Here is a 12,073-nt window from a genome sequence, read left to right as displayed (position 1 = left end):
TTCAGTCATAAGGCTTATCCCTATCCAGTGTTTTAAACTCAGGTTTATTCTCTTGTTTCTTATTTGTTCATGGAATCATGTCTTGATCTACAACTCTCCAAAAAGTAAACTACTTTACAAAAAAAAAAAAGAAGCCCACAGAGACCTATATTGAAACTGAGCATAGTTTCTGAATTGAGCCCAGAAAATATTGACGAGCAAGGTTACTTCTGCATTTGCCAAAAAAATGTGGTATTTGTCCCCAAGGTTTCAGAGAGGATAGTCAGTTTATTTTCAGTAATATTCTATCACCACCATTTTTCTTCAATAGCGCTTTCTACTTTCGTGTGTGTGTGTGTGTGTGTGTGTCTATGTGTATATATATATATATATATATATATATATATACACATATATATCTCAATATGAAAATTAATTATAAAGTAGCCCAATGCTTACCCTCAAAGCTTTCAGAATATTTTCAGGCATCTACTTATATAAGTAAATAAAAATATTTCATTATAATTAATATCAAATAGAATAAAATCCAACCTCTTAAGCATTGCTTACTTTTCTTTGATGGTATCCTCCATTTCCTTGAATTTCTTTGACAAATTATTTGTTTTTTCAAAAACCAGAGCCTTATCACCTGGCAAACCATGGCTGGCTATCTCCTTCAAGAGATTCTGTAAAACTTCAAGATCTTTCTTGTGTTCTAAGAATTCAGAAGTTGATTCCTACAAAGCATTTAGATATTTAATTAGTATAAGATGTTGCTACATCTTCAAATGGTAGGCATGGAACCAAAATGGGTCTATTCAGAATTTCACAGAAGAAATGAACCTGTCTACAATCAGTACTCTAAGTATAAACAAACATGCAGGTAGGGAGTCTTGAAAGAGACACAGTAACTTTAATTTTAACATGGACTCCTTATATTATGTCTCTCTGGGTTCTGACATGTAAGGTGTATCATCCATGATGTGTGGAAGGGTATGTTTGTGAGAAAGGGTGTTCACTTTCATTCAATGAGAAAAATGCTTCCAGGAAAAGATGAGGCTTCAGATTTTTAAAGGAAGAAAGCAGAGTTCTTTACTACTCCATCACCAACCAAAATGATGGTTGCTAACTATACTTCTGCCAATAAATGTATGAGTTTGTTTTAACTGTTAATACACTTGATAGGTCTACTGAATATTAAATAAGACTTACCTTCATATACTGAGATAATTCAGTAACATCTTTTCCTGGCACATCTGGCTCAGTAAGAGCCTGAGTTTTTGTTTCTAGAAACATTTGGAGTTTTTCTGAGAGGTTCTCAAATAGTTCTACTTTAGTTTTTAGCTCCTCCATTTTGGTAAGTTTTTCTTTGTGCTTATGACTGGCTTCTGAAAACCGAACAGACAAGTCCTTCATTTTGGCTTGCAGTGAGGATGCAGTGGATGGGTCTGTTGTTTCCATAAATTTCTTCACTTTTTCATTCATGGCATTTATACTGCTCTGACGACCAGCAATATCCTGCTCCAACATCTGAAATGCACCAAATAGCACATTTGCTTTATAATGTTGACAAATAATGTTAGCGTTTTGAAAAATTACTATTCATGGCACACATAAGTTTGAACAACCTGTGTCTAAAGAAGGTTAACGATTGAGACTGACTGACAAATATGATCTGCCCCTTGAGGAGTCCCATCCCAAATCTCTTCAAGGGAGAGTGGAGAACAGCTGGCTAGCTGCCTGAACCAGGCAGGAGGCTGCTGCTACTCAGCACCCCTGGGATTGGATGGAGCCTAGGGATTATCCATGGTCCTAATTTTTAAGAAGCTAGACACCAACAACATTGATCTGATTAACCTCATGTGCAGCTGGCTCAAGGAATGATTAACAAGAGAGGACTCAATGTATGTGTAAACACTCTGTAATGAATACTATTCATGAAAAAAATAGACAAAGCTCTTTCTATTCTCCTTCACAGAAAACTCATTCCACTCCTTTTTCTTTGTGCAAAGCACTACTTTCCACAGTTATATTCAGGGAATGTCTTTTTCCTTTACATTTACCTTAAATTTATGCATCCCTTGAATTTAATAAACTTTTTTATCTGAAATTGTGGATTTTTTTTTTTTCATTTTAAAAACATTCACTTACAATGTTTTTACTGATGATATCCTGAAGAGCAGCAGAGTTTAAGGGTACTTGACCTTGTTCTTTCAAAGAACTTTCTACACTTCCCATCCAGTCCAGCATTTCATCCAGGCCATCCTGCACACTCAGTGAGCGAGTCAGGGTTATCTGGAGTTTTTCATTCCGATCATTAACAGACTTGGACAGATCATCATATCTCCCAATAATGTAATCTAGTCCAAAAGATCAGGAGATGTTAACCACAAAGTTCTCTTTGTTCTGTTCCCTCTCAAAAATATTCTAAGGTAAATTACAAAAAGTTCACACCAAAATTGGAAAAAAACAAAGTTCAAATGATAAACTCATAATTAGAACACTCCTAAAACCTTAAAAAATAAAGAAAATATCACAATAGAAAGTGAAAAATAAACATATACTTTAACATAGTTTCTATGCATATCACCTGCATTTGAAAAGAGACTTTAGTATGCACAAACATTTGAATTGTCCCAAATAGATGAAAGTAGTCCTTGGAGTAAATATTGGCTTTTAGTCTGACATTTCAAATTAACCATACTTACACCTTATGTGGGGGAGAATAAAAGGTGACACTCATACACAGCTATGTTCAAGAAACAACACAAAATTGTAAAGATTTATCAAGAATTAATTATTCATATAAAGACATTTTCTTCCCCGCCCCCTGCACACTCATGCTTGATTTCTCTCTATGCACCCCCCACATGCATACACCCCAACAAGATGCTGTTGTCACCCTTCACATCCCAGGCAAAATATTTAGATACACAGAAACTGGCAAATGTAAACATATAGTGAGAAAATAAACAACAATGAAAATACACTTAAGGAAGGCTGAGACTATGCTTCTAATGTATACACAAATAGAATTTATTTAAAAAGTTTAATAGCAACAAGGGCAAAAAGGGAGAAAGCACAAATAAATAGGATAATAAATGAAAGAGGAGAAATCACAATGGACACAGCAGAAATCAAAAGAATAATTAATAACTACTATGAACAGTTATATGGAAACAAGTTCAACAATCTAGAGGAGATGGACAAATTCTTACAACTCTACAATCACCCAAAGCTAGATAAAGAAGAAATAGAATACCTAAACAGACCAATTACAATTAGCGAAATTGAAATGGTAATCAAAAACCTCCCCAAAAACAAAAGCCCAGGACCTGATGGATTTACAAATGAATTCTACCAAACATTCAGAGATGAATTAGTGCCTATCCTTCACAAACTCTTCCAAAAAATTGAGAAGGAAGGGACAATACCAAACACGTTCTATGAAGCCAACATTACACTAATACCAAAACCGAACTAGGACAACACAAAAAAGGAAAACTACAGGCCAATCTCCCTAATGAACACTGATGCAAAAATCCTCAATAAAATTTTAGCTATCAGAATCCAACAATGTATCCATAAGATAATTCAGCACGACCACGTAGGATTCATTCCAGGGACACAAGGATGGTTTAACATCCGAAAATCAATCAACGTTATCCAACACATCAACAAAAAGAAATATAAAAACCATATGATAATATCAATAGATGCTGAGAAAGCTTTTGACAAAGTGCAACACCCATTCATGATAAAAGCCCTTGAAATTCTTGGGATACAATGAACATACCTCAACATCATAAAGGCCATCTATGACAAGCCAACAGCCAGTATCATTCTCAATGGTGAAAAGCTGAAAGCAATTCCATTAAGATCTGGAACAAGACAAGGATGTCCACTCTCACCACTGCTTTTCAATATAATACTGGAAGTCCTAGCCAGAGCAATAAGACAAGAGAAAGACATCCAAGGAATCCAAATAGGAAAAGAAAAAGTCAAACTATCACTCTTTGCAGATGATATGATAATATACATAGAGAACCCCAAAAAGTCCACAGAAAAACTAATTCAACTCATCAATCAGTTCAGTAAAGTGGCAGGATACAAAATCAACACGCAAAAGTCAGTAGCCTTCCTATATACAAACAATAAATCTGAAGAAGAAAAAAATCAAAAAAACATCCCTTTTATTATTGAAACAAAAAAAAATCAAATATTTGGGAATAAATCTAACAAAAGAGGTAAAGGACCTATACAAAGAAAACTATAAAACACTGTTAAAAGAAATAGAAGAAGACACAAAGAAATGGAAAAACATCCCCTGCTCATGGATTGGGAGAATAAACATTATTAAAATGCCATCCTACCAAAAGCAATACACAGATTCAATGCTATTCCAATCAAAATTTCAATGTCATTCTTCAAAGAAATAGAACAATTATTGATGAAATTCATATGGAATCACAAAAAACCCCGAATAGCCAAAGCTCTCCTGAAAAAAAAAAAGAGAAGGGAATGGAGGCATCACACTCCCAGACTTCAAACTCTACTACAAAGCCATAATCATCAAAACTGCATGGTATTGGAACAAGAACAGACATACAGACCAATGGAATCGAATAGAAAATCCAGAAATAAACCCACAGATTTATGGTCAACTAATATTTGACAAAGGAGCAAAGACTATGCATTGGAGCAAAGAAAGTTTGTTCAATAAATGGTGCTGAGAAAACTGGGTCGCTACATGCAAAAGAATGAAGCTTGACCACTACCTCACACCATATACAAAAATCAATTCAAAATGGATTAAAGAACTAGACATAAGACCTGAAACCATAAAATACATAGAAGGAAATATAGGCGAAACACTACGTGATTTGCATATCAAAGACATCTTTACAGACACATCACCCAAAGCAGTCATAGTGAAGGCAAAGATAAACAGCTGGGACTACATCAAATTAAAGAGCTTCTGCACAGCAAAAGAGACAATAACAAAAACAAAGAGAAACCCCACCAACTGGGGGAAAATTTTTGCACACAACACTAATGATAAAGGACTGATCCAAAAATCTGCAAAGAGCTGATGAGACTCAAGAACAACAAAGAAAATAATCCAGTCAAAAAATGGACAGAGGAGCTAAAAAGAAACTTCTCTGAAGAGGAAATGCGAATGGCCAACAGGCATATGAAAAAATGTTCAACATCACTTGCAATCAGGGAAATGCAAATCAAAACTACCATGAGATACCATCTTACACCAGTGAGAATGGCACATATTAAAAAAACTAGCAACAACAAATGTTGGCGAGGTTGTGGAGAAAAAGAAACTCTTCTGCACTGTTGGTGGGAGTGCAAACTGGTCCAACCACTATGGAGAGCTGTGTGGAGATTTCTGGACCTACTAAACATAGAGCTTCCACAGGATCCAGCAATTCCACTCCTAGGTATTTACCCAAAGAACACAGAAACATCAATTCCAAAGAACACCTGTACCCCTATGTTTATAGCAGTACTATTTACAATAGCTAAGCTTTGGAAACAGCCCAAATGCCCAAAAATAGATGACTGGATCAAGAAGATGTGGTACATATATACCATGGAATATTACTCAGCATTCAAAAAAGATAAACACATGCAATTTGCAGCAACATGGATGGCGCTGGAAGGGATCATGCTCAGTGAAATAAGCCAAAAAGAAAAAGTAAAATACCGGATGGTCTCACTCATAGCAGGAATCTAGAAAACTTAAATAAGGGACCAGGAAAATGAGTAACTATAAGAAAGTGAAAATCAAAATCAACAAAAACTATGAACCAGAGACACTTTTTGGGGGGTGGGGGGCGGGAGGGGCGGGATTGGGGTCAGAATGGGGGGATTGCAATTGTATGGGGAATATAAAAATAAAATTTATTAATTAAAAAAAATAATAAAAAGGTTAATAGCAGACAACATTAAAAAGTCACAGGTTAACTACTTCATATGAGATTGACTTTATTTTCAATTCAAAAGGCTTTAAATACTTAGATGCTTTAAAAAAAGTCTTTTTGGACTATTTTTTATTTGAACATAATTTATAATACTGAGATGAATGAGAAGTTTAAAGAACAATAGTTTTTAATGTATTCATTTTCTTCTTTGAAAAACAATCTGTCTTTAATCATCAATTTATCACTCATTGTCTGCAGATCAGGAAAGTGTTGTTTCTGAATGCTTCAGTAAACTACATTGTAGAATGTTTCAAGCAGAAGAAAATTGTGACCTGAAACACCTTTAAAAAATTAAACATCTTACAATCTTGTATTTGACCCATTGCACATTACCCATTTAAACAGACATTATTTTTTGATTGCTCTAATATTCTATTATGAGAAATTAGTTTGACAAATTTTCAGAGTTGAGAGGTTAAGTCTAGATGATTTAAAGAAACAATCATGAGCCTGTCACAAAAACACAAGGAAACCCCTGTGAATGCTGAGGGGAGGATGGAGAGAGGAGGTACCATTCAATGCACACCAAGATGATATTAACAGAGAAGACAAGCAGGGGCTTCAACAATGAGCCTTAATTTGAAAGTCCACAAGAGCCACTACTCTGAATCGTCAGATTTTAAATATCTGGTGAGCTATCTCTCAATTGGGCAACTCTGCATCCCAGGGTAACACCAGCTATCTGCTTAGCCATAGTCAGTGATTTTCCAAGTCATTATTATTATTTTTTTAAAGATTTATTTTTTTATTTATTTATACAAGCACTGGGTACAGTCAGAAGCGCGGGAGGGTGAGAGAATTCACCAGAGCCAGAGAGGGGAGCAGAGCAGGCAGAAGGACTGAAGTACACTGCTGAGGGGAGCAGCAGGCGGCAGGAGAGGTCTGCGCACCATGTGGGACCCTCCTCCGGTGGCCGGGGAGCAGCCAGGGATTGAACCGGTGCTGCAGAGGCTGCAGGCAGCTTCACAACTCAGCGCTCAACCGCCGCACCACAGGGGAGGCCCCCAAGTCATTATTTTAATAACATGAACACATTTTCAGTGTCACTGCTTATTTTTGTAATTTTTTAGTTATAAAACATGTTGCTGTAGTAAGTTTTTGATTTTAAGAACTAAAAAGTATTTTAGAAGCAGGGCATGAAACAAAATCTACTATAAGAATGTTATTTCATCAATTGGTTGGTTTTAAAAGTTAGATAAATCTTAGAAAAACTTTTCCATATCTTAAGCATATTTTCACATATTAATGGAAAGTTATGGAGGCAAAGAAGTTCTAACATCTTAAAATAATGTATGATGAATCTTAAATAAAAGCAAAGTAACATAATACTTAACAATGGGGAAATGTCAAAATGCTTCTTCAAATAACAGAAATAAAAGTTTTCATACATATTTTCAACTAAAATTTCTACCCTAATTTTAACTTATGCTCTGCTTGGGGTAAAACATATGTCTCATCATCTGCTATGTTAAGTTGTTTCATTTCACACATCAAAAAGCATATATTAAATATGAAAAGCAGCAAAGTCAAAACAAGAGTACAGTAAAATAATGAACATGTATTGATAGTTCACAGTGCACTTAGTACAAACTAAATACTATTAGTAGAAATGAAGTATAGCATGCACTAACTAATTTCTGAAGAAATGCACTATCTAATTACAGAGCACAAAGGCACCATTTAATGTGATACAAGTTTCTAGTATCACTGAAGAACTGGGGTAATTGGAACCCTGTGAGACCACTCAAAGATGTCTAACAAATGAAAGCGTGCAAACACTGCTACAAAGTATGGCCTTCAATTCTGAAACCCATGCTCCTGCTTTTGATAAAGACAGATCCTCCCAGAGAGTCAATTCTGGACATAGATTGAGTGTCTAGCTCTGCCCAGTTTCATCAACCAAGAGAATCATGTTAAGTTCTGCTTTCTGTGGTGAATATTTCATAAAGACTTTCTGCTACATTTTCTAAATATAAAATTTAAATTTAAATATGCTCCTTTCAAACTACCTAGTCCCTTCTCTAAAGATTCCAACAAATGTGCTAGAAAAGGCATGACTTCTTCCAGACTGTGGAGCATCACTCACACGAGTTACCCAATATATTAGTGAAGGTTTTCTCCAAATCTAGTAGGGTAACTTCATGTGGAATTTACCTGTAGGTCAGGAATCAAGTAAATGAACACTTACCCAGTGTTTTCTGGATATCATTCTTGGCTGGAAGTAATGATCCCCTGGCATCTAAAAGCACTTCAGCTGTTTTTTTCAGTTTCTCTACAGCAACCTGCTGACTTGAGATCTGTCCTTGCAGAGCCTATAGGATTACATGCATCAATTACACTCAGCAGAACTGAATAAGAGATTTCCAATATGAAGCAAATGACTTATATAGTATGACTTACGGTATGATATAAATTTAAATTGGACAGAGTAAACTTTCCATCATTATAAACTTACTTCAGAGTTCTTAGAATAAAGCCAGATATAAAGTGGCATGAGCAAAAGCTTCAGTCAGGATTAATATAAATTCAGTCTTGAAATAAGCCCCCATTATAATTGGCCTGATTGTGGATCCAGCAACACTCTACCAATAGCCTCAGTTCCTCCTTAATCCCCACCTTCAGGCTTTGTACAATATCCCAACTACCACCAGAAAACAAAAACAAATCAATAGTAGCCAAGCTTTGAGAAAACTCCAACTTCAGGCAGGGACATAACTAAGGACTTCCATTTTATTAGGTCCTCAATACAGAGTCTTATTTTGTCTCTTTAACGAAAGTTACTAAACATGCAACAACTTCAAAGAAAAACTTGATATGCTTGTGGAAATACAAAAATCAAGCACAAAGTTTATTTGCCCACAAGAATTTTATAGCCTATGGCAGGAAGTGGTAAGTGCTAAAGATGAGTAAAAAAAAAATGTTACTGGAAATCAAAAGAAAGAATCACTGGGGAGGAAAATGAGGGTCACCTCAATGGTGGTGGCACTGAGAAGGATCCTGCACAAGTATGGACTTGGGCATATAGAAGTAGAGTGTGAAAACATGAAAAAGGAACAGAAGGCACAAAGGTGACAGTAGAAACATCACAAGAGGATGTGTATGGGAGGATAAACAGTGACTGACTATCAAGGCCTCAAATGTCAGGATGAGGAGTTAGCATTCTACCCTGAAGCAGTGGACATCAACTTTTGAAAAAGGGTCTGACAGACTCAGACTCTCTTATGGGAAAGCTAAATTTGTAACACTGTGTGGGATAAATTAAATGGTGAAGAGATGAAGCGACATACCTGTTCAACTTCAGCACTAGGAAAGGAGGGAGGGCTGTCTGGACAAATTAGAACTGGTTACAGAGTTGGGAGGAGTCTACTGGACTTGATGACTGGTTATGTAAAGCTGTGCTGTCCAACAAGGTAGCCATTAACTACATGTGGCTTTTTTAAAATTTAATTTAAATCAAACAAAATTTAAAAATGTATTTCCTCAGTTGTATGAGCCACATTTAAATGCTAAGTGACATATGACTAGTGATCACCACACTGTGCAGAACAGTCAGTCATCACAGAATGTCTACTGGATATATAAGAGGCAGGAACAAAGATCAAGAGGAGCCAAGAGAAGAAGCATATCCAAAGCTTCGGAATCCAGGTAATTAACAGATCCATAAGCAAAAGTGGGAGCAAGTGTAGGAGCAAAGAAGAGTTTGGGAATTAGTCCCACGATGACTTCAAAGAGCTGTAGAGTACCACCATATAGAGACCGAATGCCTGACTGAAGGGAAGCTGAGAAATTCAACAACTGAAAATGGAGGAAACTGAACACAGGCTGGAATGAGACAAATAGCGCAGTGGTAAAGATCCATTGTAAGGTCAGCAAAGATAAAGTACAGAGATGCCAGAGAAGGAGACCATAAAGAATCATGGATTACACTTAAAGTGATGAGGAAAGGAAAAAATAACAGAACAAATGTAATTAGGGAGATGAAACATGGCCCCGGAACAGCTTTGTCCACAAAGAGACAAAGTGGGGGAAGTTAACAATGACCACTGTTAGAAAGAACAGTAACCTTGACTTGGCTGAAAGAGCTCCCTGCAATTCACTGAGAAAGCAGAGGCAGTTCAACAGCAAGAATAAGGAAAAAAGAAATAAGGGCAGGAACCAGAGTTAAGTCTTCTGGATGTTTGACCCTGCAATCTGCACCTTATCCAAATGGACTGCATCTGCATGGCCACATGAGCCCCATGCTTGGCTTAATTTCACTTGAGGTCCCCAAGTATCTCTTGTAGTCTCTCATTTGGATTTCAAACTCCAAGTCCCACATGTCCATCTGTGGATGAACTCATCCCTGGCCATATGCCCAGGTTTCCAACTGCCTCTTGAATATTTCCATCTGGGTGTAAAAGGTCACCAAAAATGCAAAAGGCTAAATCTAAACTCATCATCTCATTCCCTGCCCCCATGCTTCGTAGGATTGCATCTTATTACCCAAGTAGCAAACCTGTGGCTCCCCGAAATCCTTAGACCTCCTTTCTGCATGTGAAGCAACCATTAAGACCTGACAATTTTACTTGCCCAATTTTCTTTTAAAATCAGACCTTGTTCAATATTTCTAGATCACTGTAAGATAACCTCTCACTCAAATGGAAAAAAAAAAGCATTTAACTGCTTCCAGTCTTTCCCTATGGTTTGTCAATGAATTTTATCTAAAATAGGTATTTGACTATGTCACTCCCATCTGTAAAATCTTTCAGTGGCTTCCTATGGCTTCCATAACAAAGGCAAAAATTATAAAAGTGTAATGAAACCTATTCCAATTTCAACCTTTGCCACCTTCCAGAAATGTCCAACAACACAAGTATTTCTTAGGTATTTGCACATGCTAAAGCAATGCTTCAACATCTCTATATACCTACTTTCACATGAAACTTACCCCCTACCATCCAAGCTGGGCTCTTATTCACCTTTTAAAATTCAGCAGGGAAGTCTGCCTAACTCTCTCCTCCCCACCCCCAGGTATAAGTATATTCCCCTCAAGAGCTCCCGCAAACACCCTGTGTATTATACTGGATTTATTTGTCACTTCTATCAAACTGTAACCTCCTGGAGAACTAGGAATTCATCTTATTCATCTTCCTATTCTCATTTCCTAGTCCACTGCTTAGCACATAGATGACCTTAATAATAGTTTTTGAAATATATGAGTAAATGAATAATAAATGAAAATATAGGATTTAAGGCCTAAAAATATCTTCACCTGTTTTAGCCCTCATTCAACTTAAGTATATGCCTAAGCTCTGAGAGGTATTATCATGAGGGCCTGTTGGTGTTGGTGAGCAATGGTCTGGAAAATCCTCGGAGGAGACAGGTGTAGCCACCCAGGAGGGCTGCTTGATGCTAGCACAGAAGTGGCAAAGGGGATGGGGTAACTGCCCTGAGTGCTACTCCAGGACCCCACAGGATAAAGAATGGCTGCCACCATACCTACCATCCTCAGGTGCTGTGGCAAAACGTGGGCAAGTATGTGCCAGCACACACATACACACACACAGACACACACACACACATAAATGCCAAACTTTAATGGCGGAAACTTTCACAGCTAATTTTCATAGCCAATAAATTGTGATGACATACAGGCTGCTGTGTAATATGTCAAAAAGTTCACCCGAATGTGGCCAACATAAGACATGAGACCAAGCTGAATACCAGATTCCACAATTGTTCCATGAAGCCAAAAAATCTGCATCAGAGTGAACCTGTTTGGGAAATTCTCCTAGAGAGTTATAGAAAGTACAAGAAATCTCTCAGAACAGGAACTTTGCTTATAATGAGACTGAAGTCTAAGCCACAGGGACAGCTTATTTGCATCCCAGAATTTTTAAGGAGATGAAGAAGGGTTAAGAGTACCTCCCCGCAAAATATCTTTTTAGAATGCAAGGGTAGAGACAGGGTTTTGAGTCTTCACAAACATAACAATGGACCTAGCATACCAATTCCCACATCAAATTTACATTTTTGAAAGAGCTGGTAGATTTTTCCGAGAACTGTGTTAGGTAATAATTAGGTCTTTATCTCTATGAATCAAGGGGATTTGCAACAGA

General features: G+C 36.9%; 1 protein-coding gene across 10 annotated transcripts in view; it reads right to left on the bottom strand.

Annotated features, from left to right (window-relative positions):
• Positions 1-12,073, bottom strand: part of DST (dystonin) — a gene marked incomplete at both ends in the record, with an annotated part of 433,522 nt that overhangs the window by 107,643 nt on the left and 313,806 nt on the right. For all 10 annotated transcript variants that reach the window (XM_084229023.1, XM_084229019.1, XM_084229024.1 and 7 more), the window contains 4 exons: positions 550-716; positions 1,192-1,509; positions 2,131-2,339; positions 8,164-8,287. In XM_084229023.1, coding sequence (XP_084085149.1) covers positions 550-716; positions 1,192-1,509; positions 2,131-2,339; positions 8,164-8,287 — 818 coding nt within the window. The remainder of the gene's footprint in view (positions 1-549; positions 717-1,191; positions 1,510-2,130; positions 2,340-8,163; positions 8,288-12,073) is intronic.

The sequence above is a fragment of the Talpa europaea genome (genome assembly GCF_964194135.1).
Source record: "Talpa europaea genome assembly, chromosome: 2".
Lineage (NCBI taxonomy): Eukaryota > Metazoa > Chordata > Mammalia > Eulipotyphla > Talpidae > Talpa > Talpa europaea.
This window is presented reverse-complemented; position numbering and strand designations above follow the sequence as displayed.